This window comes from Antechinus flavipes, chromosome 2 (genome assembly GCF_016432865.1).
Source record: "Antechinus flavipes isolate AdamAnt ecotype Samford, QLD, Australia chromosome 2, AdamAnt_v2, whole genome shotgun sequence".
In the NCBI taxonomy this organism is placed as follows: domain Eukaryota; kingdom Metazoa; phylum Chordata; class Mammalia; order Dasyuromorphia; family Dasyuridae; genus Antechinus; species Antechinus flavipes.
In genome coordinates, this window is record NC_067399.1 from 371,232,851 (window position 1) to 371,257,734 (window position 24,884).

At 31.6% G+C, this 24,884-nt stretch overlaps 1 protein-coding gene across 6 annotated transcripts in view; it reads right to left on the minus strand.

Moving 5' to 3' along the window:
• Positions 1-3,598: 3,598 nt before the first annotated feature.
• Positions 3,599-24,884, minus strand: part of MARK3 (microtubule affinity regulating kinase 3) — a 120,017-nt gene continuing 98,731 nt past the window's right edge. The window contains exons 13-19 of one of the 6 annotated variants that reach the window (XM_051978309.1): positions 23,527-23,577; positions 22,956-23,173; positions 20,886-20,989; positions 11,598-11,855; positions 8,368-8,394; positions 6,725-6,769; positions 3,599-4,600 (exon numbers count right to left, since the gene is read on the minus strand). In XM_051978309.1, coding sequence (XP_051834269.1) covers positions 4,255-4,600; positions 6,725-6,769; positions 8,368-8,394; positions 11,598-11,855; positions 20,886-20,989; positions 22,956-23,173; positions 23,527-23,577 — 1,049 coding nt within the window. In that variant the 3' untranslated portion in view covers positions 3,599-4,254. The remainder of the gene's footprint in view (positions 4,601-6,724; positions 6,770-8,367; positions 8,395-11,597; positions 11,856-20,885; positions 20,990-22,955; positions 23,174-23,526; positions 23,578-24,884) is intronic. The other 5 variants (XM_051978311.1, XM_051978310.1, XM_051978313.1 and 2 more) reach the window with 5 other exon arrangements.

A 24,884-nucleotide genomic window follows, 5' to 3' on the forward strand; every position in this document is an offset into this window, starting at 1 on the left:
TCCTGGCTTCAGGGATGGTACTTCATCTACTGCACCATCTAGTTGCCACATTAGCTATTTAGTTTCAGTTTAAACACTTTCATCAAAGATTCTTGTTCCTTTATAACAAGGAGTTATAAATTTTAATTTAATTTAATTGTTTCTGGAGTACTGGAGAAATCTTTAATTAGTAAGGTAGTTTTATTTCTTAGTGTTTAGTTTAAACTGTTTTCCAACAGACCTAATTCTACTCTTTAGAACTAGAGTTAATAAGGATGACAAAAATTCAAAGCGTTGAAAATATTTTTACCCTTTCTCTTCAACAAAATATATTCACCTTAAGTCATGTAGTTTCTTCACCCTTATCCTGTTCATCCTCATCTGAACATATGCCATTTTATCAAATTCCCTTTTAAAATGCGGCACTCTGAATTTATTGAAATTTTCCAGGTAAAAACCTATCTGGGCCTTAATGCCAAACCTAAAGATCAATAATTCTTTCCCATTTCCTACCCCAATAATTGTTTTAAACCTTTCACAATACCCACTAATTTCACATGTGAAAAGAGCATGGGATGGGGAGTTAGATGATCTGGGCAAGTAATTTTCTATCTCTAGGACTCAATTTCCAGTTATAAAATAAAGGGAGGTTAGAAGATATCAAAGGATCCAGCTTGACATTCCATGTTGGGTTTGGTTTTTCTTTTGAGGTCTTACCAATCTTGTTTAGCTGGAATTCATTTAGTGCAGTATGAAGAATAAAAACTCTATAGAGTCTCCAAACTTTAAAATATTGATTAAACACAGTGCAAGAGATATTCCTATTCAATGATGTATAGATTTACTTAGGGTGACACTGCTCATTTAGAATATGAATATGTGAACTTTAATAACTTTTCCAAGGCATATGCAGATAAATTCCCCCCTCCCCCCAGTTACATTTTATCTCAGCATGTATTGGCTTGCTGAAATAATGTTGGCAGAAACTTCCAGTGTATTTCTCTTAAGGGTGACAATATATCCATTGCACAAAGAAATTGTAAAATTTTTAATAGTTTTATTAATTCTGCAAATATTGTCAGCCCTTCCCCAAATGGATAATGCTACTGTGATGCCCCATATTCATGAACCTCAGTAGTCAAGAAGAAACAGTGCTAAGGATTTTCTTTTTGTTCCCAAATATCAATTCTTTTTTCTCTGTGACTTGATTTTTTCCCCCTGGGTTTGTGAATCTGTAAAAGACTTTCAGAACTGATAATCGTTTAATGTTAGGGTCTTCAAAGTTACAGCGTTTCTGGAACAGGAACTTGCTTAGATTACTTACATTAATCTCATTAAAAAACAAAACAAAACAAAACAAAACAATAAACCAATACCATTCAACCTAAGCTTAAGAAGAATCACATGCTGTGACAACCATCACAGTAGTTTTGCTTCTAAAAATGTCTACTGTCTTACCAGTTTTCTGTGTTGGTGTTCACTTACAGAAATTACTGAGGTTTGATCATTTCTCAGAAGTGTTTTGTTTTTAAGAAAAGACAAATTGGAAAGTAAACCAGAATGATGAAAAGACTGAAGACCACACCAAAAAGGGAACAAAGAAGGAACCTGTGATGTGAATCTAGAGAAAATTTTAAGGGATTATATGATATACATATTCAAGCACATGAAGGACTGTCATGGAAAAGAAGATCTGATTTGTTCTGCCTTGCACCAGCAGGCATAATTAGGCTTGATGTAAAGTTGTAAAATTGTGAAAAGGGTTGTCTCAAGATATAGTGGTTTCCCTTTAATTTAGAAGTCCTGAATTTTACAGATCAGATGGTTTTCTTTTATGGAGGTTATAAATAGGATTTCTGGGAGCCAGGTAAATTATTAAAATCAAATAGCTAAAAGACCTTAAGATGATGACTACTACTTTCATTAGGAGGGTAGCAAGAATTCCTCACTTGTTTCTTGAATCTTCCAGTTTTTTCTTTAATTTCTTTGTCACTTTAAAAATGCATGAAAGCATTATTATTGTGCCTTATGATGAATTGGACTTCTAAAAAATATTTGTTGGAAAAAATAATATATAATGGATCCTAGGCTATATACCTAAACCTGTCAGCTAAATGCTTTGTGCATTTTTTCATTCAACTATGGAAAACTTCTGAAGAATAACTAAAGACATGAAATGAAACTGCTGAGCTAATCTTTAGGATAATAATCCTAAATCTTAATGAAGTCTAAGCTGCTACTCCTATATACCTAATTTGTGGTTTGTTTTGCTCAATAATGAAGCTTATGGCAAAAGTGTCCCTGTTTTCCTACCTTCTGCTGATAAAGTAAAGAAACCATAAGAACTTAAATACTCTAAAATGCTCCCAAATTCTCTGAAACAAAGGGGCTATATATATAAATGGAAAGAGGAATTATTTAGGAGATAGAAAAACATATATGAACATATAGCAAAAAAAGAAATCTATCTGGAAATTGTGTTCTGGAATAGCTCATTCTCAGGATTTCCCACTTCTGTATTTCCCGCTTTATCTTCTATTTCTGTGGCTATCTAACATTTTCTGACCGTGACAAAGAAAAAATAAAAAGAGCATGGAAATAAGATCTGAAAAGGCATTGTTTGCAAACTAAGTTTCATTGTGTATCCTTGAGTGAGAGGAAGAAAATATAAATCTAATTAGAGTTCAGAAATAAAAGGCAATTGACATAAAGCATTAAATGCCTTTACCAAGATTTTCTCCCCAAGATAGGCTTGAAAATTATTGCTATTTAAAGCTATCTAAAAGGGTGCTTAGGGATCATTGTTTCATTCCAGTTTTCTTCTCTTCATCATTTTGCAAACTAAGAAATCAAAGCCCAGAGAAGTAACTGTGATCCTTTGATGTTTCTGTAAATTAAAAAAAAAAAAATGTTTCCAGGAACTTCAGTCTTAAAAAAAAAAACAAAAGAAAACAACCAACTTCCAAATAAGTCAACAAGTTCCCTATTAAGAGGCTATAATCACAAATTAATTATACCCTTTAATATAACCATGTAGGAAGTGGGAAAAGACAGAAAGCCTGACACACTCAGGAAACCATAAAGAATAAGAAAACTTCATACTTTACTGAAAACTAATCTAATGAAGTCTCAGATTAGGCAGCTCTTAACATATGGGTCTGAGCTAGAAATCAAAGAGTCAAGCTGCTTTGTACATCTTTTTCACATTACAAGGAATCATACTTCTTGCTCTAATTCCCTTCTGAAAAAAGGTGCCAGGTTAAAAAATACTGTCCTTCTATCCCTCTACCTCTGAAATTCTGAGGATGCATCAAAGAAACCTAGTCCTGCAAAAACTTCACATTCGAAATACAGAGGGGTAGTTAGTTTGTGGCACTTTAGCTGACTAATGATATGAAAATATCCAAGCATATTCCACAAATACACATTGCTAATGCTTCAATAAATGCCCATAATTAACACTGTTTTTATGTTACTGCCTTTTCTCCATAGGTGATGCTGTTTTACCTAATGTGATTACAAGGACCCTATTAATGATGTTATATGGGATATATTTATATACTTTAATTATTTTTGTTACCAAGTTTTAAATATAGTACTAGGAGACATAATGCAAAGCTATTGAAGAAAAGTGATTTTTTAATGATCTCATGAGATCTACTTGGGAAGAAAAAAACCAACACATAAGCAATGTTCACAACTATAAATTCAAACCCTTTGTACTTTTTTTTAAAAAGAAAAAAAGAAAACCCCACAGTAGCAAACTGTAAACCCACACTAACTGTAACTATTCCTATGCTGATTTTTATTTTAAGCGAAAGTTTCCTCCTTGGCTATATCCATTTTTAGCACCAAAATGATCTTCCAAAGAGGTATTGGTACAGCTTGGGATGTTGGTGTAAGGACTTGTTTACATATATAATACTTTAAACTTATATACTATAAACACATACTATACACTCTCACAGCCACACAAATGGGAGGCATATTTAAATGGATATATTCTGTAGACTGTTAAGAGACCTTAGAACAATGGAAATAAAATGATGGGATAAATATTTTACAGAATAGGCAACTTTAATGCTGCAGTGCACTTAGAAAAAAAAAGTCCAACTCTTTCTCCTGGCTGAGCAGCTCATTTTCATATATATATATTTTTTAATACCATGATTCTGAAGATGCAGAAGTTATTGCCTAAATATTATTCTATACATTTCCACAAGTGTTCAGGAAAACACTTGAAATTGGTATTTAATTTACAACATAATTACTTTGTTACAGCTTTAACTCATTGGCAATTTTGGAAGCAATGTTTTTAAAAGCTATGGATGTTCCTGATATCCGCTTGAAGCGGACGCCATTCAATGACAGTCTTGGCAGTTTGCACACCTCCATTTCCCACTGTACAAGATTTTCTGCATGTCCATCTCCATGGACACAAAAGAGCAAGAACCGCTCTCTCTGTTCATAATCACAGTTATTGGCATCCAAGACTTTTCGAATTTCCCTCATCATGTCATTGGGATCCATGGAACTGGTGGTTTTCATACTCCAGGTAAACCGCAGGGAACGGGGCTTTGCCTCCTTGTTTTCATCCTTATGCTCAGCTGACACGTTGCGACTGAAATGCACAGGAGGCAGGTTTATTTTTAACGCCACAGGAAAACCAACATTAACAACTTTGGTTAGTTAAGCAAATCATATATTAAACATGCCATGTTTAATAAGGTATATATACCATTTTTCCTAAGTTTTCTACAGAGTAAAGATAATATTGTGGGCTTGGTTATTTGTTCCTTCAAGAATAAACTCCCGCTACTAGTAGTCACATACACCTTTATAAAAAATTTACTGTCACTAAAACTCTACATTTGTATCAATTTCTTACTCATTTATTTTTCACCTTTTGCTTCTTTAAGATTATAAATATAAGAATATTCCTTTCAATTTTATTAGCTTTAATTCTTACTTAGATTTATTCACAAAAAAATCTGAAAAACCAAGGAAAAAATTTTAAAAAGGAAAAAGGGAAACAAAAAGGGTATATTGTGCTCCACATATTATTATCTAGAATTGTTTTCATGGATGACTAGGGACACTAAAGCAGCTATTTTTTTGTTTTTGACACCTCACAGTAAAAAATCCTTCATAGATATGTCTCTTATATATTCCTGAATCCAGGAAACCTACAAAATGATTTTAAGAATAGTTTGAAGAGAATTATTTTAAAAATGACATTCCCTGCCTTTTACAAATCATTTCCCCAAAATTATGCACAATCTGATCATTATTCTAGGAAAAAATCGTTCATTTCTTATGATTAAAAAAGATCTTTTTGAGTTAAAAATCTAGATCTTATTATGAGGAGTCTAAGGTTAATTTTCCTCTAATATTCAATAAACAACTGGTATTTTGCCTCCATTTCATAAATATGAGAATACACATTTTTAACTCCCACACAATTTTGGTATTCTCAGATTATTTTATCTATAATTAGTAATTAAAGCAGTCATCAATACACAAACTTGAAATCATGTAAATATAATAAAAACGTAAACATCCAAGTTTCTAGCAATGTCTAGCACATTAAAAATATTAAACAAGGCAATCTTTTACAGGAAGAAAATCCAGGATGACCTTCCTACTTTTCCCTCTTACAAAATCCAAAATTCGACTTTTTGTCAGAGATATGAGGACAGATGAGGAAACAGAGACCCAATAAAGTTAAGTAATTTTATCAAGATCACAAAGCAATATTCTGAATTGCTGGGATTTGAATTCAAGTCCAAATCTTATGTTCTTTCTAGAAGTGTATATCACACACTGAAATGTGATAGTATACCAACTTGCAAATTCTCATGCTGGTATGTCTTGCTCCAACTAAGCCTTTGACTTGTGACTCTCCACATCTTAGGACAATGCTATTCTATGCACAAAGTAAGAGTTTATTAAATTTTTGTTGAATGAATGTTAAATTACACACATAATCAATCCAATGAGGTACACTAAAGGTACCACTAAAGAACAGAACATATTTCCCTAATCACTCATTATACTTCCTATTATTAATATAACTAAATTGTTGCTCAGTTTTAGAACTGTAGAAATCAATGAATCAAAGAGGAATGCTGCATGTGTGTGTATGAATATGTGTGTGTATATATATATATATATATATACACATACATACATACATACACACACACATACATACATATACACGTCCACTGACATTGTTAAAAAAAAAAAAGAAAATATACAGATATTAAAATTCCATTAACCTTTTCGCTTCATGTAGGAAAGCAGTTTGGGGACATGAAAACAGTAGTAAATCTAATATATTTTTTACTTTAACTTTTATATTTTTATAACAGACCACCTATTAGGGAAAATGGTAATACACTCAAACATATTTACATAAGTACACATATTATATGTACTTATCAGGGTGGATTTCTGGAGCTTCATTAGCTATGTTAACATGATGGATAGGTGTCACATCAAATCAGCACCCCCATGTGGTTGGTTAAAGTAATTAAAATCTCAGTAGGAAAAAAGAACACTATTCAAAGGTAGTAACAAAAGCACATATTTTGACTAAAGCAAAAACAGATTCAAATAGTGATTATGTTAAATATGTATTAATAATTTGTTAACGTGATACATAAAATTTAAGTAATATATTATTTTTACTACACAAATGCAGTAATTAAGTAAAATTTTAAATAAAAATGATTCCCCTCACCTGGAGCCCTCATATCTCCCGTTCCTCTCATATTCAGTTGGGAGCCTCAAGGAAAAAGAATGCAGAAGCATAGGGAAGTGGGAAAAAGAAGAGAAATCTTATACTAGTGCACAACTACCTATACATTATATATTTTTTAAAAAGTAGAGATACCAGATTTATGATTATGAGTATTATCTTTCCAAATTCTTACCCCCTTTCCCATTTTGATTATATGATAATTAGGAATAATTTCAAGCGAGTAACAACAATATATCTACAGGAAGAATGACCAATAATACACATAAAAAAATACATGAATAAACATTTTTAGGGGAAATGTGAACTTCAATTATGAATGACATAATGTTGATTTTGACTTGATTCTTCTTTTAACTCTCCCAAAATGAATGAGCTGATAGCAAAAGAGGTTATAATTTCAAGTTCAGACTATGTAAATTCATCTGATTAAGGGAAATTGGGCTGCTTTTATATTAATTTTTCACGATGGGCAAATTAGCAGTCAAGGGTAGTGATGAATTTCTAGTATTAATAAAGTAGACATCTCACAGTCCTATAAAAATAAACTTCATACTAGGTTCATTCAGGGAATCTTTGCTTTTATATATACTCCAAACCATCATTCTAATCCTTTACAAGTCAGTCAGAGAAGTAATATTGTTACCCTCAATGGTTCTTTCCCCTTTGAGTATTACTTCTGATGCAGTTTTTCTTTCACATTTTGGTGGTTGTCACCAAAACATATTTAAGTCAATTGATTAAAAAGTGGTTTTAGTTAAATCATACTGAATTTTAAGTTACTTAACAATTAAAACATGTAATGATCATCTCACAGCAATTTAAGGAATCTACATCTAACACATGTCCTAGAATTGGAAAAAAAGTAAAGAATTAGCCTCATTTAATAAAGAAATTGAGGTAGAAGTAAGTAATTTAGGGCCTGCAATTATGACAGGAAGTTGGGTCATAAATGAAACTTCTTGATCCCCCATCTGCTAGATAAAATCTATTGTTTTTGTTGATAAAATCAAGTAATCAAAATGTTCATCTTTAGAATATATTAAATGTTATATACAGTTAACTGTTTGTGTCTTAAGGTCTTTTAGTTTGACTACATTGTTTCTAGTATAGAAATGTGGCCAATTTCACCATCATTTTGATTTCCAAGTTTTTCTGTTAATAAAACCCTCTAAACAGAGAAACAGAAATTGTGATTATCATTAATATCACTCACCTTTGGCATGCTAATGGCTATATAGCAATAGTTCATTAATGTTACTGAACATTTCATTCTCCAAAAAAGAAGCATGCTAAGTGTATTAGTATAAAGACCAAATTATTCAGATGCTAATCATTCTACAAAAGAAAGAAAATGCACAGAGCATGCTTAGCTTCTTGTTATATGGGTGCCACAGGCCCTTTTATTTTAGAAAGAGTTCATATACTTCTTTCCATATATACATACATACATACATATATATATATATATATATAAACACAAACCATATTTATATTTTAAAAGGAAACAAGTATTTAGTTTTCAGCAGAAATTTTAGTTTTAAGAGAAACCAGGGCTATAAAGCCAAACCTGAGGTTAATTGCAGAAGCCATTTGGGGATGGGGATGGAAATAGAAAGTCCTACCTTTTGATAAACCTGAATGACATGTTTCTAAAAGAAATTAAGCCAAAAGCAAAATTAACCAAGATGATTTGTACAAACTAAAATGAAAAAATCCAGTCAATTAGAGACAACAAAAAACAATAAATAAAACAAAGCTCATTTTACTAACATATAATGAAACTGTTTCAAGATGTTTGCTGAAAAATGAGTCAGTAACAGGTTTAATTGAATATTTGAGTTCTTAATAGGGGATTTTAAAGTGGAGAGACCAAGTTCATCTTGAGGCAGAAAAATATGAATTTTTTAGGGAGGAAATTCCAGAAGCAAATAATGAATTTTTGTATAATTTGCTTATTGAATTAAATTACTTAAAATCTTCAAAGACACAGTAAATATTGCTCTTTAAAGTTCAAATTGCCTTAAAAAAGAAAGTTTTTCTTTCTTTCTTTTTTTTTTTTAAAGATGGGTAGATCAAATTAATTGTGATTTACTCATAAACAAGTCTTACTGCTCAAATTTCTTTAGAGTATCTATGTGACAAGCATTTCATGCTAAACTTGAAACTACTAATAATTTGAAAATTTTACTATTAAATAGAAATATATCTAGAAACAAATGCTAAAAAAAAAATCAGCCAAAAAATGTAAATTTGACATAAAAAGTCAAATCTTAACACTACTCTGAGGTAACGTAGGGGAGTGAATCAATATAATCAAATTGTTATTTTTGAAATTTACATATTAATAATAAAATAGTGAATTGTCACAAAATGGGCCATTAGATATTTTAAATGAATTACTTATGCTTTTATAGTGTGTATTTATTACACCAATAGTAGCTTTGCTCCAATTTAAACACTGTTAGAGTTGAAAAATATGTTGGAGGGTCTGAGTTTTATTACAATTATAATCTCCTTGTTGGGTTACATTTGCTTTTTAGTCAGTCAAGATCACTGACATGATTTCAGAAATGGACAATTAACAATTTAGCAATACTAACTAAAAATATTAGAAAACATTCTTTCTAGAGCCTTTTGTTTTACTTAACACATTTTGCCGTTTATTCATTTTATCTATTAGACTATCAACTCACAAAGACTCAGATGATAGCTTATTCATGTTTGTATGCTGCACAAAGCTGTACATATAGGAAGTGATTAAAATAAATATTCACTGAATGAATAATTTCATAAGAGACAAAAAAGGCAGTGGTATATAATCTATTTCTTTTTTGTTCTGAGTTAAAAGTGATAGATACTATATGCTGCAGACATGAGTACTAAATCACTAAAAGATACTCATTAAAAAATTATAATCTAAGAGTAGCATGATTTTAAGTAGCTCGCAGTATTTGAATTTGAGAAATTGGATAGTATTGTCAATGACCCCACCCTATTCTAGGCTTCAAAAGCCATTTTTAAAAATACTAATATTCTCTCAATGATATAATATACCTGCATCTCATATAACACTCAAATTTCAGAAGAATCACAATTATTGATCTAAAGGGCAACATAAAGATGAAATGGGGTTTAACAAGGCTGCAGGATATTACCAATGATGGTTTATGTACACAAAATCTTGAAGAGTTTCTATTGGCTCATAACTCAAATATGATTTGGTTCAGAATTGGAGCTATGGTTAAAGAAAAAGAGGTAGAGGCTAAGTGCTGTATCCTAAATATGAGTCAATGATGACTCATAAAAAAATTACCAAACTGGGACTTTAATATATGTCACCTATACTAATTAAAGAAAAGAGAGATTAATGTGATCATCACAAGATAAAGTAGAAGGAATGTTACATTAGATTCAAGAGTTACAATTCCTAACATTTATTAGTTGAAGAAATTTCAATTTCTTAATTTATAAAGGTTTAAAAAGAGGTCTAAAAGACCAGATGTTATCTAAAGTCCCTTTCAAGTATGAATCCTATGACCTAATTTTGGATTGATAATCTAGACAAGTCATTAGACTTATTAGATTGAAAGAGTCAGCACACAACTTAAACAATACAGATCACATAAAAATAAAGTAGTAATATACAAGACCAGGAGATGAAGAAGAGGAGACAAACAGGAAAATCTGTGTGGACAGTTCAACTTGCAGAGAAGCTTTGCATAAAAGTTTATATTCATCAGCAGGCACATTTAATTTCAAAGAGGTCCTTCATTGGGGGAAGCTTTTGAGGTGTGATTTTGGATTTACAATGGTTTTCACATTTTCTAAATGCAAATATGGTTAAAAACCTAACCTTCAATATTTATTTGTGCTAAGGATCACAACCTCAACATAATATTTTATTTTCCCTTACAGTGCTTAAAGTATCCTCCAAGCTAAATCACTGTAACAAACTCTACCTCCCATTACTAAAATGAAACATAATCCTTGATTACATAGAATCTTATGGTGGTGGGGGATGGGAAGGCAAGGGAAGGAAAAAAAAGGTATTTAAAAAATCAATAATACAAAAATAAAGGGTTTTTATAAGCCAGTTTTTTTGTGTGTATGTTTCTTTTTTAAGTATAGTCTTAGTATCGGATAGTATTCTTCAAAAAGTTTTAACATTCAAACCTTAGAGGACAGTTATAGAATTAGGCAAGAACTAAAGAGGACATCTAGTTCAACCATACCTGATTAAGATTTCCCTGCAAAATATTCCCAATAGTGTGAATATTTTCTCCTTGAGCATCTCTAGAGATGGGTAATTCAATTTATCAAATAACAGATACTTTTGGATAGCTTTAACTGCAACTAAATTTTTCCTGATATCAAGCTGAAGTCTGCCACTATACATTTTTAACTCTTTGATCCTTCTATAATGATAATGGACTTTAAGGGCATGAAAGTAAATCAAAGGAAACATAACTTCACTTTTAAGAGGATGCTGTCCTTATTTTCTTCATTGCTGATTAGTTATTGAGCATCATCTGAATACATACTAGAATGGCTATTCTGTTCAACTTTAGAAAATGATATATGAACATGTTGATCATAAAGTACATTTAATAAAAACATGTCCCTAAAAGCTAACTTCTAAAACCGTGAATAGATTTAAAAAAATTTTCACTACAGATTCCAGAAGACTTTCAAGCATCAAGTTTATGAAAATTAATAATAGGTTAAGTTAGCTAACAACTATTCAAGATATACTGACTAGAAAAATAAGTTGAAGTGAGAAACATCTGAATAGTGGATTCATATGACAGAAGAAAAGACAATTAAAAATGTCCCCAAACTCTACATTACTTACCTTCTTGTGAGTTTTGATGTTAATTTGCTAAAAAGATTAGAGGAACCCCTACTTCTGGTCTGGGAAAGTGGAGTTGCCTCATGTGACAAGCTGGGTGATGCTGGTGGACCATTGTAAGTTGCTGTTCGCCGCTCTCGGGGCTGGCCATGGAAAGTGCTACGATTGACAGTTCCTCTTGGGAAGCGAATTCGATCAGGAGTAGTTGCACTACTGATACTATGTGTTGAAGCAATTGGAGTTCTCTGATCAGGAACAGTGCTGCAAAAGTAGAAAATCATATTAATTTTGATATTCTATATACAGTATAACTTAGTGGGGCAAACAGTTCACAAATATAAAATTACATTCACAATCATAACTATTTGTACAAAGGAAAGAATCAGTTTTTAAAAAGTCCAGAACTGAAGGATATTTTACAAAAAAATTAGAGGGGGAACACAGGCCAAAAGTGAAAAGGGAGTAAAAGAAATACTATAAAGAAACAAACCTTCAGGGGAATGTGGGAAAATCGTGCACACAGATTTTCAGGGACAAGACTAATATATAGGGATTTTCTAGGATAAAGAATGGCTAAACTAAAATCTTTTGTTGCTTCCCCTCTCACAGTGTGCCTACATGCAAAGAATCTTCCCAATCAAAAATAATCTAAAATAAGAACACAAAGGTGGAATTTAAAAATAGGCAAATGAAAAGTTTTTAAGCCCATAAAAATACCATTCCACATGCCAAAAGAACTGGGAAAGGAGTGAAAGAATTTCTTGTACCAGGACAACTATACAGAAAGCACTGAAACACATATAGAGACTGAAATATATGATAGACACCACTAAAAAGAGTGTAAAGAAAAATATTGTGAAAAAGGATATTTTATAGACAGCCATAATAGACTTTAGGACTTGAAAATCCACAGCACACAACTAAAGCAGTGGGTACACATTAGTATCACAAGGATTTTGTGGGGTTTTTTCTTACATATCCTTGAAGTTATCTCCTTCACTGTCTATTGGATGTAACATCATCTTGGGCTGCCCAGAGGCTGACAAGGACATCGACTTCTGATGTCTCAGCCGAATACAGGTAGAAGATGTGGTACAAACTGAGGCAGGACTAGCTGCATAAGCGAACATTTCTGTCAGGCTGTGAGGGGGGTTTTGGGTTTAGGCAGAGGCAGAAACAACAGTATGATGGACCAAGGACGAAAAAAAGCAACTACAGTTTAAAGCAAATACCTTCTTTCCCAAACTATTTCATTTCTCTCAAAAGAACCAAAACTTTTATCATTAAATGCCATAGAGAAATTAATACATTTTGCTAATCTATAGCCGAAATATTCTAAAAACAGGATTTTTAAAGATGATTAGCTTAAAAAGATAGTTACCACTTCCACATTTCTAATGTTCATACAAATGCATTTATTTAAAAAAAAAAACCAAATCCTAGAGATCTGAAAGTTTGTTATGAAGTCCATTTTAATAAGAAGCCACAACTCTGCTTCTCCAAATGAGACTATATGATGCTCCAAATGATGCTAGATGAAAGCATCAAAAAAAAAAAAAAATGCGACTACAAAATGGATTAGCCAATTATGGGCACAATGAATTCCCACTTAAACTTTCATTCTACTTGTATTAAAACATCCTGTATATGCAAATAACATAGTTGATTCTGAAAGAAGAAAAATTTCTTTTCAACTGAACAAAATCCACAAATATTTATTAAATACTCACTATGTGCCAGATACTATGCCAGGGTGCTAGAGAAACAAAGACAAAACCCCTCCCGACCAACCCCTTTTCTAAATGAACTTATATTTTACTAAGGAATGTGGTATCTAAGTATAGCATAAAGAGGACTGAGAAGGTAAAGAGCACTGAAAATCGGGCAGATCAGGAAAGGATTCATGGAGGAGGAGATGGCATCTTGAATTGAGCTTTTGATAAGAAAGATAAGGCTTTTGAGAGGCACAATGAGAAAGATAGATATTCTAGGTACAAGAATATTATGTGAAGGCTGAGGCAGAAAAGAATGAATAAAAGAAAAATTAAATGCTTACTATGTGCAAAACTTTGAAAATACACCTAAAATTTCCTAAGACACCAATTAAATAAAGAGAAAGAAGCAGAGCAAGCAAGCTTGTGATTCCCAATAAGATTCACACACAATTATAAGACTGTCAAGCTTCCATGGACAAAAATGGAACCACTAAAGAAAACAATTACCAATGTGGTTTTCCAGCATACTCAGTAAGTAATAATGCTCTAATTATTTCCACCCCCTGCCATGACATCATTCCCACATTAAAGTCATCTTCTGATGCTTTCACATAATGAAGAAAAGGACAGTTTATCAGCAAGTCCTCTGGAAATATTATCAATGCTTTGAACACAGATTACTCTTTTTAAAGTTATTTTCCTTTACAAGATTGCTGGTTTTTGTGTAAACTGTTTTCTTGGCATTGCTTTCTTCACTCTGCATTAGGTCAAACCATCCATATCTCTTTGAAATCCTATAACTTCATTTATTATAGCACAATAATGTTCTGTTACATTTCTATACCACACTTTTCTTATCCATTCGCTAATCATCTTAGAGGCAATCTAAAGCATGCATTAGATTCTAGTTCTTAAAGTTTATTTTTGTTAGTAGCTATTTCCTCCCTGTATTATCTCATTCCTCTTAAGCTAGTACACCTACTTGGTCCCTGCTTGTTTCCCTGTTGAGTTTGAACTCTCAACTATGAGAAATAGCATGTCTCACCCCACACTTTCTTTTGTTTACTGGTGTGTTGCTTTTACATTCCTTTCTTTTCCCCCTTTCTAATCCTCAGAATAGAACCAATCCATCCCTAAGATATATTTTCCTTTTTTATCTCCCTCAATACCTTGTGAAGTCATTAAGGATCTGAAGTACCTGTTCCTTCTTTTCATTAGAATATTAGAACTACACCCTTATACAGATCCTTTGAATTGCTTAAATAAAATTTTGTTTTGGTTTCTCTCAACTTTTTGATTTGCATTTCAACGATCCTACTTGGGTCTGATTCTTTATTCCCATTAAAAGGTCCATCCTATCCTCCCAGCCCTCCCTTTCCCCTCAAATTCCCAAGGATTATATACTATTTTGCAAGTTAGTTTACTCTTGGTTATAAACTTGTACCTTTAGTCTTTTGGAAAATATTTTTTTTCAAGACCAACTAACTCTCATTTATAGAGAGCTGGGTCTTGGATAATCCTGAAACGGCTTTCTGAACTCCTTTCTGAATTCTTACAGTATTTATATTTCTTTGATGCAGGAATTTGGGATTCTGACTATGGCATTTCTGGAGCTTTTTCAAAAACTTTTGGAGTTCTTTTCAGGAAGTGATTGGAAGGTTTTTTTGTGTGTGTATCAAAACCTCATTAAATTTTTAAAAAATGATTTGTTTCTATTTTTTAATTCTTTTGATTTTGTTCTAGTATCTCACATCCCATAGAGTCATTCATTTCTCTGACTTTTCTATTCTAGATTTTAGGGAGTCCATTTCTTCAGTAAGCTTTCTCTTCTAAGCTATTTATTCTCCTTCCAGTTTTTTCTCAAGAACTTCTACTTCATTTTCTATTTCTTGCTACATTTTTTCTAGGTATTTACAAAGTCCTTACAGAAAATTCTTTGCGTCTATAGTTCTTATGGAATTTTAATCTCTCCTTTTGAAAAATCTCTAGATCTTATAATTTTTGATAATGGTTGTATGCCCATTAAAATTTAGTTTCTGAAATGGGACTTTCTTTTACTTGGTTAGGGTAGTTGTACCTGCTTGTTTTTACCTACTGTTACCTGAGTTCCCACACTGATATCTATTTCATTTGAAAACAAAAAAATAAAACCAAGCAAATTTTTTCTATGACATAGTCTTAATACCTAAATCAGAAAAAGTCAAAATGGAAAATAAAAATTGACAATTTTCCCTAATAAATACGAATGCAAAAGACTTAAACAAAATACTACTAGCAAGATGATCAGAACAATAAACTACAAATATCATACACTGTGAACAAGCTCAATTTATATGAGGAATGCAGGGCTGGTTTAGTATTAGGAAAACAATTAAGTATAATTGATCATATAAATGACAAAAACAATACCTATTCTTATTGAAAATAACAAAAATACAGAAATAAATGAAAGTTTCCTTAAAATGCTAAGTAATATCTGTCTAAAACTAAGGGCCAGTATTATCTATAATGTGGATAAACTATAAGTTTTTCCAGTAACATCAGGAGTAAAATAAGGATTTACTTTACATTACTACCATTATTATTCAATATTGCACTATATATATTAGCTGTAATAAAAGAAGAATTTGAAGGAAATATTAGTTTTTGCAAATGATATGATGATTTACTAAAGAATTAACCAAAAAATTAAAACAATTAACAACTTCAGCAAAGATGCAGAATATAAACTAAGCCCACACAAATTACCAACAAAGTCCATCAGGAAGAGAAATTACAATCAAGATAACTACAGATGGCATAAAAATACATGTCCACTTGCCCAGACATACACAGGAATTATATAAACATAATTACAAAATTCTTTACATTCTTTACACGAATAAAGACTGATCTAAAATAATTGGAGAATTTTTTTTAATGGATAAAACAAAGCCAATAATAATAAATATGACAATACTATTTAATTTACTTATTCAATGACCCACCAATCAAATTATCAAAGAATTACTTAAAGCTAGAAAAAATTACTGATTTCCTCTAGAAGAACAAAAGGTCAAAAATATCAAAGGAATTAATGGAAAAAAAAGAGGATTAGCAGTAGCACCAGATCTCAAACTATACTACAAAGCTGTAATTATCAAAACAATTTGTGTAGTAAGAAAAAGAGAGGTAGAGCAATGGAAAAGATAAATTACACAATCTACAGAAGCAAATGAGCATAGTAACCTAGTGTTTGACAAATCCAAAGATCTCAGCTATTATGTCAAGAGCCACTATTTAACAAAATGCTAGGAAAACTGGAAACCAGCCTGGTAAAAACTAGTCACAGAACAATACCTCACAATGTATATCATAAGCTCCAAATAGGCGCATGATTTCAATATAAAGGATGACTGATTGATTTATTCTAAACAGGAAAGAAATTACCTGTTAGATCTATGGAAAGGAAAAAAAGATCATGACCAAACAAAAGATAGGAGATAACTTGAATGACTCAGATTATATACAATTAAAAAGTTCTTCTATAAACAAAATCAATGCAGCTAAAACGAGAAGAAAAGCAAGAAATTATGGGGGGAGGGTGAAAAGGGGAAGAATCCGTGAAGAACATTTCTCTGATAAAAGAGATATAAATTAAAAAAACTCTGAGATATTACTTCATTTCTCTATCTGAATGGCTAAGATGACAAAAGGGAAAATGACAAATGGTAGAGAAGTGGGGAAAAGGCACCCTAATGAACTGTTGGTAAAGTTGTGAATTAGCCCACCCATTCCAGAAAGCAATTTGGAATTTTAATTACAGTAGATCAAAAACATTTGGACAAACAAAATCAATGCAGTAAAGATTATAGAAAGAAAGCAGAAAACTGGAGGGAAAATTTTAAAACAAAATTTTCTGAGATACTTCATTTCTCAAATATATAGAGAACTAAGTCAAATTTATAAAAATAAGACATTCCCATATTGATAAATGGTCAAAGGATATGAACAATTTTCAGATAAAGAAATTAAAGCCATTTATAGTCAGATGAAAAAAATACTCTAAATCACTATCGATTAGAGAAATACAAATTAAAAAAACTCTTAGGTACCACCTTACAAGTAACAGATTGATTAAGATGACAGAAAAAGATAATGATAAATGTTGGAGGGGATATGGGAAAACTGGGAAACTAATGCATTACTGGTGGAGTTGTGAAATAATCCAGCCAAAAGTGGTATAAAACTGTGTATGTTCTTTGATTCACCACTGGCACTATTGGGTTTATATTCCCAATACATTTTTTTTTAAAAGGGAAAAGAACCTCAGTACAAAAAATATTTATAATAGCTCTTTTTGTGATGACAAATAGTTGAAATTAAGGGCATGCCCATCAACTGGGGAATGGTCAAACATATACCCCAAATGGTATATTATTATGAAGGCTATAACAAATGATAAGCAGGATATGCTTTCAGAAAAACCTGAAAAGACTTACTTGAACTGATGCAAACTGAAATGAGAATAAGCAAGAAAACAAAGTACACAGTAATAGCAATATTATTCAATAATCAACTATGAATGACTTAGTTATATTCAGCAATACAATGGTCCAAGAAAATTCCAAAGACCTTACAATGAAAAATACTATTCCCTTCTGGAGAAAAAAACTGATAGAATCTGAGTGAAGATTAAAGCATACTTTTTTCCCCTATTTTCTTTATTTTTCTTAGTACTTTTCCTGCCAATGGAGTATGGGAAGAGATGGTGGTGTAATGATGATGCAGGGATAAAGGGGTCTTCATGTGTGTTTTCTTTTATAACATGACTAACACAGAAATATGTTTTACATGATAATACATATATAACTTCTCAGCCTGTTCAAAGGAGGAGGAGGAATTGAAGGGTGGGAGTGAATTTGGAACCCCAAATTTTTTAATGTTAAAAACTGTACATGCAATTGGGGGGGAAAAAAAAGCTAGCAAATTAGAACTGTCTTATTACATGCTGTTTGACCCAGTTCTAAGAAGAAAGGACCATATTTTTATAGCAGCTCTTTGTATGTTGGCAAAGAATTGGAAACTTAGAGGATGCCCATCAATTGAGGAAACAAGCCATGGCATGAAAGTGATGGAATACTATTATGTTGAAAGAAATGCTGAAGATTGGTAATTTGGAAAAACCTGGGAGACCTATATTACCTGATGCAATGTGAAATAAGCAGAACCAGGAAAACAATCTGTTCAAAATAAGCATTATTACCTTTATGATACTGGGTTTTTTTTTGGTACAGATAACTCCAAAAGACTGATCAAAGACTCACCACAATTTCAAATGACTCATGAGTACAGATTGAAGCATATGATTTTTTTCTCTTAAAAAAATTTTTTTTTAAACATGACTAATATCAATCCCCCCCCCCCAATTATGCTTATTTATAATAGATTTTGTTTCTTTCCTTCTTGCTGGGTGAGGGAGGGCAAGAGGAGGCAAAGAATTTGGAAACAATACTTTGGAATCCAGGTATCCTGAAGAACAATAACTTAAATTACATTTTAAAAACTTTCTGATAAGAGAAATTAATCCTATTGGGAAATGACACCATCAGAAGAATAGTTTGTAAAAGTATAATCTCAAATTAAAAAATTTTTTGGAAAAATGAGAACTCAACAAAGTTACAGCTTCAGAAAATTATGAATTCTAAAGCAGTCAGAGAACTCCTAAGATGATATTTCTACAATAGTTACTTGAAATGAGAAACAACTAGAAACTTTTGCAAATTCTATCAAATGAAAAAACTTTCAGTACTGTCCCATCAACAGCCTGTGTCTGTGGTCTGAGGGAGAGCCTAGAAACTACTACAATATTGGTGCCAACAGGTGATGAATTTTTCAGTCACAGCAACTTAGGAAAGCTGCCTACTAAAGTATGGAGGGATTGCTATGGAAATAGTTTACATTCTACACAAATGAAATGTCAACTTTTGAAAAGCTGATGTGAGTTTTTCATGATTAGAGATGCAGGAAAGAGTCAAGGATAAAGAAAAAAAAATAATAACTGTATTTACAAGAGATTTGAAGTATAGAAGATGCATATTTCCTTTGACCAGTCCGCTAACCCTATAAACAAGAATAGCTTCTGAAAATTTGACATTTATTGTGGACTATTATTACTTCATATATTATAGTACTACAGATTCATTTTTATTTCAACTAGTTTATTCAACTAGTGTAAGACTTGGGGATCAGTGTCTGACAGGAAGCTGATTAAAAGAACATAATGATAAAATATTTGTTTTAAGTACAGAAGAGAAAGAATATTAGATTAAGATTTCTGTTATTGTTAAGTTTCCTGGTTCTGGTATTAAGAAGTTTATTGAGCCATTTTTAAAAATGAAATAAAAACAGACAAGTATGATTAATTAATTCCAGCAAAGAAGAACAAGCAACAACTTTGTATATAGTTAAACCTAAGAATTAGATATGGAGAGAATTCATATAATAAAAGGGACCAAGTTATAGTGCACTGATAACAACTAGCTAGGGATTGGGAATCTACATTATCTGGGTCATTTACTTGTCATCTCACAAATTAACATTTCATTTTAATTAAGACTTCATCTCTTGGCATCTCTCTTCCAAATTGTGCTTTATATTAGTTCCTATTCTTACTCTTCTCAAAAATAAAATTTGTTTTTCTCAAAAAAAAAAAAAAAAAAGCAATTTGTTTAATTTGTGTTCCTTTACTATTCATATTCACTCAGTTTGCATATCATATAAATTTTAGCTTTAAAAAATATCTGAAAGTTATTTTAATTGTGTATATTTGTCACTGCAAGAAAGGATCAACACTTTAAGGATAGGAATCTCTTTTTCTCTAAGATATTCCCAAAGAAGTTAAAATAAAAAAGTGCAAGAGATTCTTATTCTCATTATTTTAAATCCTCAAAATTATACTTATACTATAAGAATTAAAAAGAAAAAAAAAGAGATGCCTTGTTTTATTTTCAAAAATGAAATCATTTCAGTACATAATTTAAATAAGCATCAAAATACGTGTTTGTAGACTGAACAAGCTCTCCAGTTACTCTCTAGAACAAATTTAGTTTTGAATTGTGTAGAGAAATAGAAGTGAGCATTGTTTTTGTTTCTTTTTATTTCTCCTGTTCATCTTTCAAAGTTTTCTGGCTTATTATCCTCACATTACCACAATTCCCACTCATATCTTAATTTTCCAACATGACCTAATAGTCATGTCTTGCATCAAGTTACTTACTCTTCTGCCTGTGGGCCTTTGTCACTATATTGCCTAATATAATTGGAAATAAAAATGTTCTTCCTGCACCACAACCCAGTTTCCTCTTACTAATTAGTTCATTTAGTTGGATTGTCTGCAATCTACGTTTTATAACTGATGACATTAACTATGAAAGGAATTTACAATTTTGGAGTTTTTGTGATTAAGTAAACTACTTTTTTTCTTTAAAAATACTAATCACAACAATGAAAGAAAAATACACACAAATACACAACGATTTTAGAGGAAAAACTAGGAGACATTTATATTTCCTTGCTAATAGTTTAAGCTTCATACCTGTTTTCTTTGCCGTTCTGAATTACTGAATGTCTATCTGCAGTAGTCCTTTCACTACAAACGTAAGTATTTCGTCGTGTCATCCCACCAGATGTTGAATTATTCTGAAAGTTAAGAAAAGCTCAATTTATTAATGCAGTTTATAAAAATAATTATTTCTGAAGAAATGTTTTTCACTACAATATGATATTCTCAAAAGCATATTCCAAATACTACAGAATTATCTTTCTTAGATTTAATTGTTCAGTAGACAAAGTACAGCAGAAGAATAAATGAAAACTCAGGACTACTCTGAATCTTTAAAAAAAAAATCAGGTAAAATATATTAAAAAATTATATAACACTAATAAGAAATTTAAAATTAAATATATTCAAAGATAATATAATATCAAATATTTCTAAATAATTGGGAACCACAGATTAGAGGGAAAATTTGAGACCACACATTACAATTCCCTCATTTTACACATCAGAAAACTGAGGACCAGAAAGGGGTCACATAATACTTTAGAATAGTATTACCATTGTTCCTTTATTGAATAATATTTCCTTATTATTATTACCCTCTTGAAAAGTGCCTTCAATAATTTACACACAGAAATTCCAAATCATCCCAGGTATCACAATAAAATACAACTGGTAAAAGTCACAATCATCAATGAATACTTATGAATTACTGAAGAAAAGGAGGACAATGAAAAGGTAAATATGCGAACAAATGGACACTTCTTAATATAAAAACACTTTTCATCAAATAGTAAATAAGTGAGTTTTGAGTTATTATCACCTTATCTGGTGTGAAGGCACAGAATATAACTTTCTAATGACTGAAAGATGAACAGGAGAAATAGAAAGAAACAAAAACAATGCTCACTTTTATTTCTCTACAAAGAATTACATATGGAGAATTAACTATCACAGAAGCATTTTCAAGAGAAATGGGGAGTATGAAAGAAGACTGCTGTTAAGTGTAACTACAGCAGTTTCTTTAAGTCACTGCTTCTCTCTATGATGTATTTTCTGTATTTATAAAATGAGGGAATTGGATTAGATATTCTCTAAGGAATCCTTCAATTAACTATAATAAGTCAATGAAATGTGATAATTGATAAAATTGAATTATTTAGTATACAAAGCTAGAGCTCTAAGGAGATGGAAACAAAAGTTTAAAAAAGTTCAAAATACACTTGTATGTACACACATGAGTATGACTTTAGAAAATCAGCTCATTTGCTAGTCTTGTTCCCAGTAGGAAAAAAATGTCTAAAAACTAAAAATAAGAGATATTCTGTGTTCTTTTTTTTAATAATCACCTTATTAGGTTTTTTGGAGCCATACTATTACTGGTATAGAAATTTCAGTACATGGCTCTATCATTCTGTTATTGTTATTCAAACATTCCTGTTGTGTCCAACTTTTTGGGACTCCATTTGGGATTTTCTTGGCCAAGGTACTAGGGTACATTGCCATTTTCCTTTCCCTGCTCATTTTACAGATGAAGTAACTGAGGCAAACAGGATTAAATGACTTGTCCAGGTTCACACAGTTACTAAGTATAGTTAATGTCTGAGGTCATATTTGAACTCAGGGAGATAAATGAGTCTTTCTGATTTCAGGATTAGGCATTCTATTTACTTTGCCACCTAGCTGCCTCCAGGGTTATATAGTAAATCTGTTTGGTAGCTTTTATTTCTTAATTTCACTGAGTCCTTAATTTCACTGAGTATCATTTCCAAATGATACATTTGGATTAGATGACCCAAAGGACCCTTCTAATTTTAAATCTATAAATTTATATGCTTAGAAAATCAATCCAGAAAAGCAAACTAATTTACAAAAGGTTACAAATAAAGTAGTAAAAATAGGATTTGAATCCAGGGCTTATGACTAAATGCAGACTTCTTTTCCACTATAGTACTACTCTGTTTCTGTAAGAGGTAAAAGTTATGTTAGAGGAAAAAAAAACCCCACAGAATTCATTCCTGGACAAAAATCTGAATGTTCTAAACAGGTATTCAAACTCTCCTTACTAGAGAAATAAAGCACGGCTACTGAACAAACATGACTTACACTAGGAATAGTGGCACTTTTCTTCCGTTCAGGAATATCTGCCTTATTTGGATTATTTGCATTACCCAGCATGGGACTAGCTGGTGCTAATCCCTTTCCTCCAACAGCACTACTGCTGGATTTCCTTGGCTGAATTCCTTCTTCTTTGAGGTCATTATCTGTAGTGCTGGTCTGACTCCTTTTGGGATATGCCACAACTGGAGGAATGGATGGTCCAGCTAAAATACAGAATTTTTGTTCGAGTTAGAACAGATTTTCCTACTACTGACTTGTTGAAAATAAGAGTACTTAACAAGCAGGGCAAGAAAGTGGTATTTCAAAGGAAAAAAAAAAAGATAATGCAGTAAAATCCTCTATGAAGTTCCCCGATAGACAATTTTTCCATAAATAAAAATCTAAATTAGGTGGTATCTACTTGTTCATTACTTTCAATTTTCTTTAAAAGATCTCACAATTAAGAATTTTTTGGTAGCTGTCCTTTGGAAAACATCTTGGGAGGATGTTACTGTAGTCATAACAAATCAACTATCCTAATAATGCACGCAAAATCATGCAGAAGCAATGGGTTCACCTTGGAAATTTGCCTGAATTACATCCTTTTTTGTACAAGAGAGGCCTTCACCTTTTGGAACAGAATAGTATCACAAAATTACAAAACATTTCCTTCAAGTTGTCTCAGATTTTACCTTGAATTTAACAATGTAATGCAATGAAATTGTGCTTCACGAAGGCAGGAAAAGGCGTCAAAAGAACCAAGTGCCTACTTAAGCAGTAGAAGAGAGTTCAAATTCAAAAAATTTGGAAAATTAACCATTCCAATTTAATAGAGGTGAAAAATGAAAACATTATAACCATGCTTTAAAAGGCAGCATGATAGTATTCTTGGATAAATTGGGTTCACACCCTGGGTCTCTTTCTTATTAGTTGTGAAACTCTGGCCAGTTAATTATTCTAATTCTGAGGTTCAGATTCCTTATCTATAAAAATAGAAGACGGAGATAATATTGTCTTTTTTACATGTCTGTTTTAAGAAAAGTACTTTGTAATAACTCTTAGAGCACTACACAAATCTATAATATTCTAAATTAAGAATACCTGAGTTGAACTAAATGAATAAAAAGTTTTGTTGGGAAAACATAATTAAATTTGTTAGGTCCGAAACAGAACTACCCTCTACCCCTCCAGTAAAATACTGATAAAATTTTAAAAAGCAGTTACTGGTGACACTGTTCTTAGGTATACGTCTTTTTCCATATCTGAAGATTCCTAACATACCTTTTTTTTCTTTTTTTGCTGAGGCAATTGGGGTTAAGTGACTTATTCATCAGGGTCACACAGCCAGGAAGTGTTAAGTGACTGAAGCCAGATTTGAACTCCTGAAGTCCCCCTAACTTCAGGGCACACTATACACTACACCAACTAGCTGTCCCTAATGTAACTTTATCTAACTTTCAGGTAATTATTAATCTTTTTTCCAAACTATAACATTTTTCATTTGGTAAAAAGTTAGCCAGATCTGGCCTCACTTAAGATTATGAATATCAAAAATAAAACCACTCAAATTAATGCAAAAATTAGAAGCTAAGAGTAAACTGCAAAGTTTAGGTTGCAATCAATCAGTAAAAGTTGATACGTATCACCTTTTATAACAGTATCTTTGATAATTTTAGCCACTGAATTACATTTATCAGAAATATTTAGAGATTGATATAAACTAGTATTTTAAGAAAGACATTTTAAGAAAACTAATTATTATTTTTAGAAATTAATATATGTAAGCTAACAGATAATTTAGTTTGGGGTCAAGAGAAAAGAAAAATAAAATACCTGCTCTGAACATCTGCCTGTGAGTACTCACTCAGGTATTAGGCTAGATGCTTATTTTAAAATATAACTTTGTGCTAGAGAAACTGTAAAAGGTATTTACCC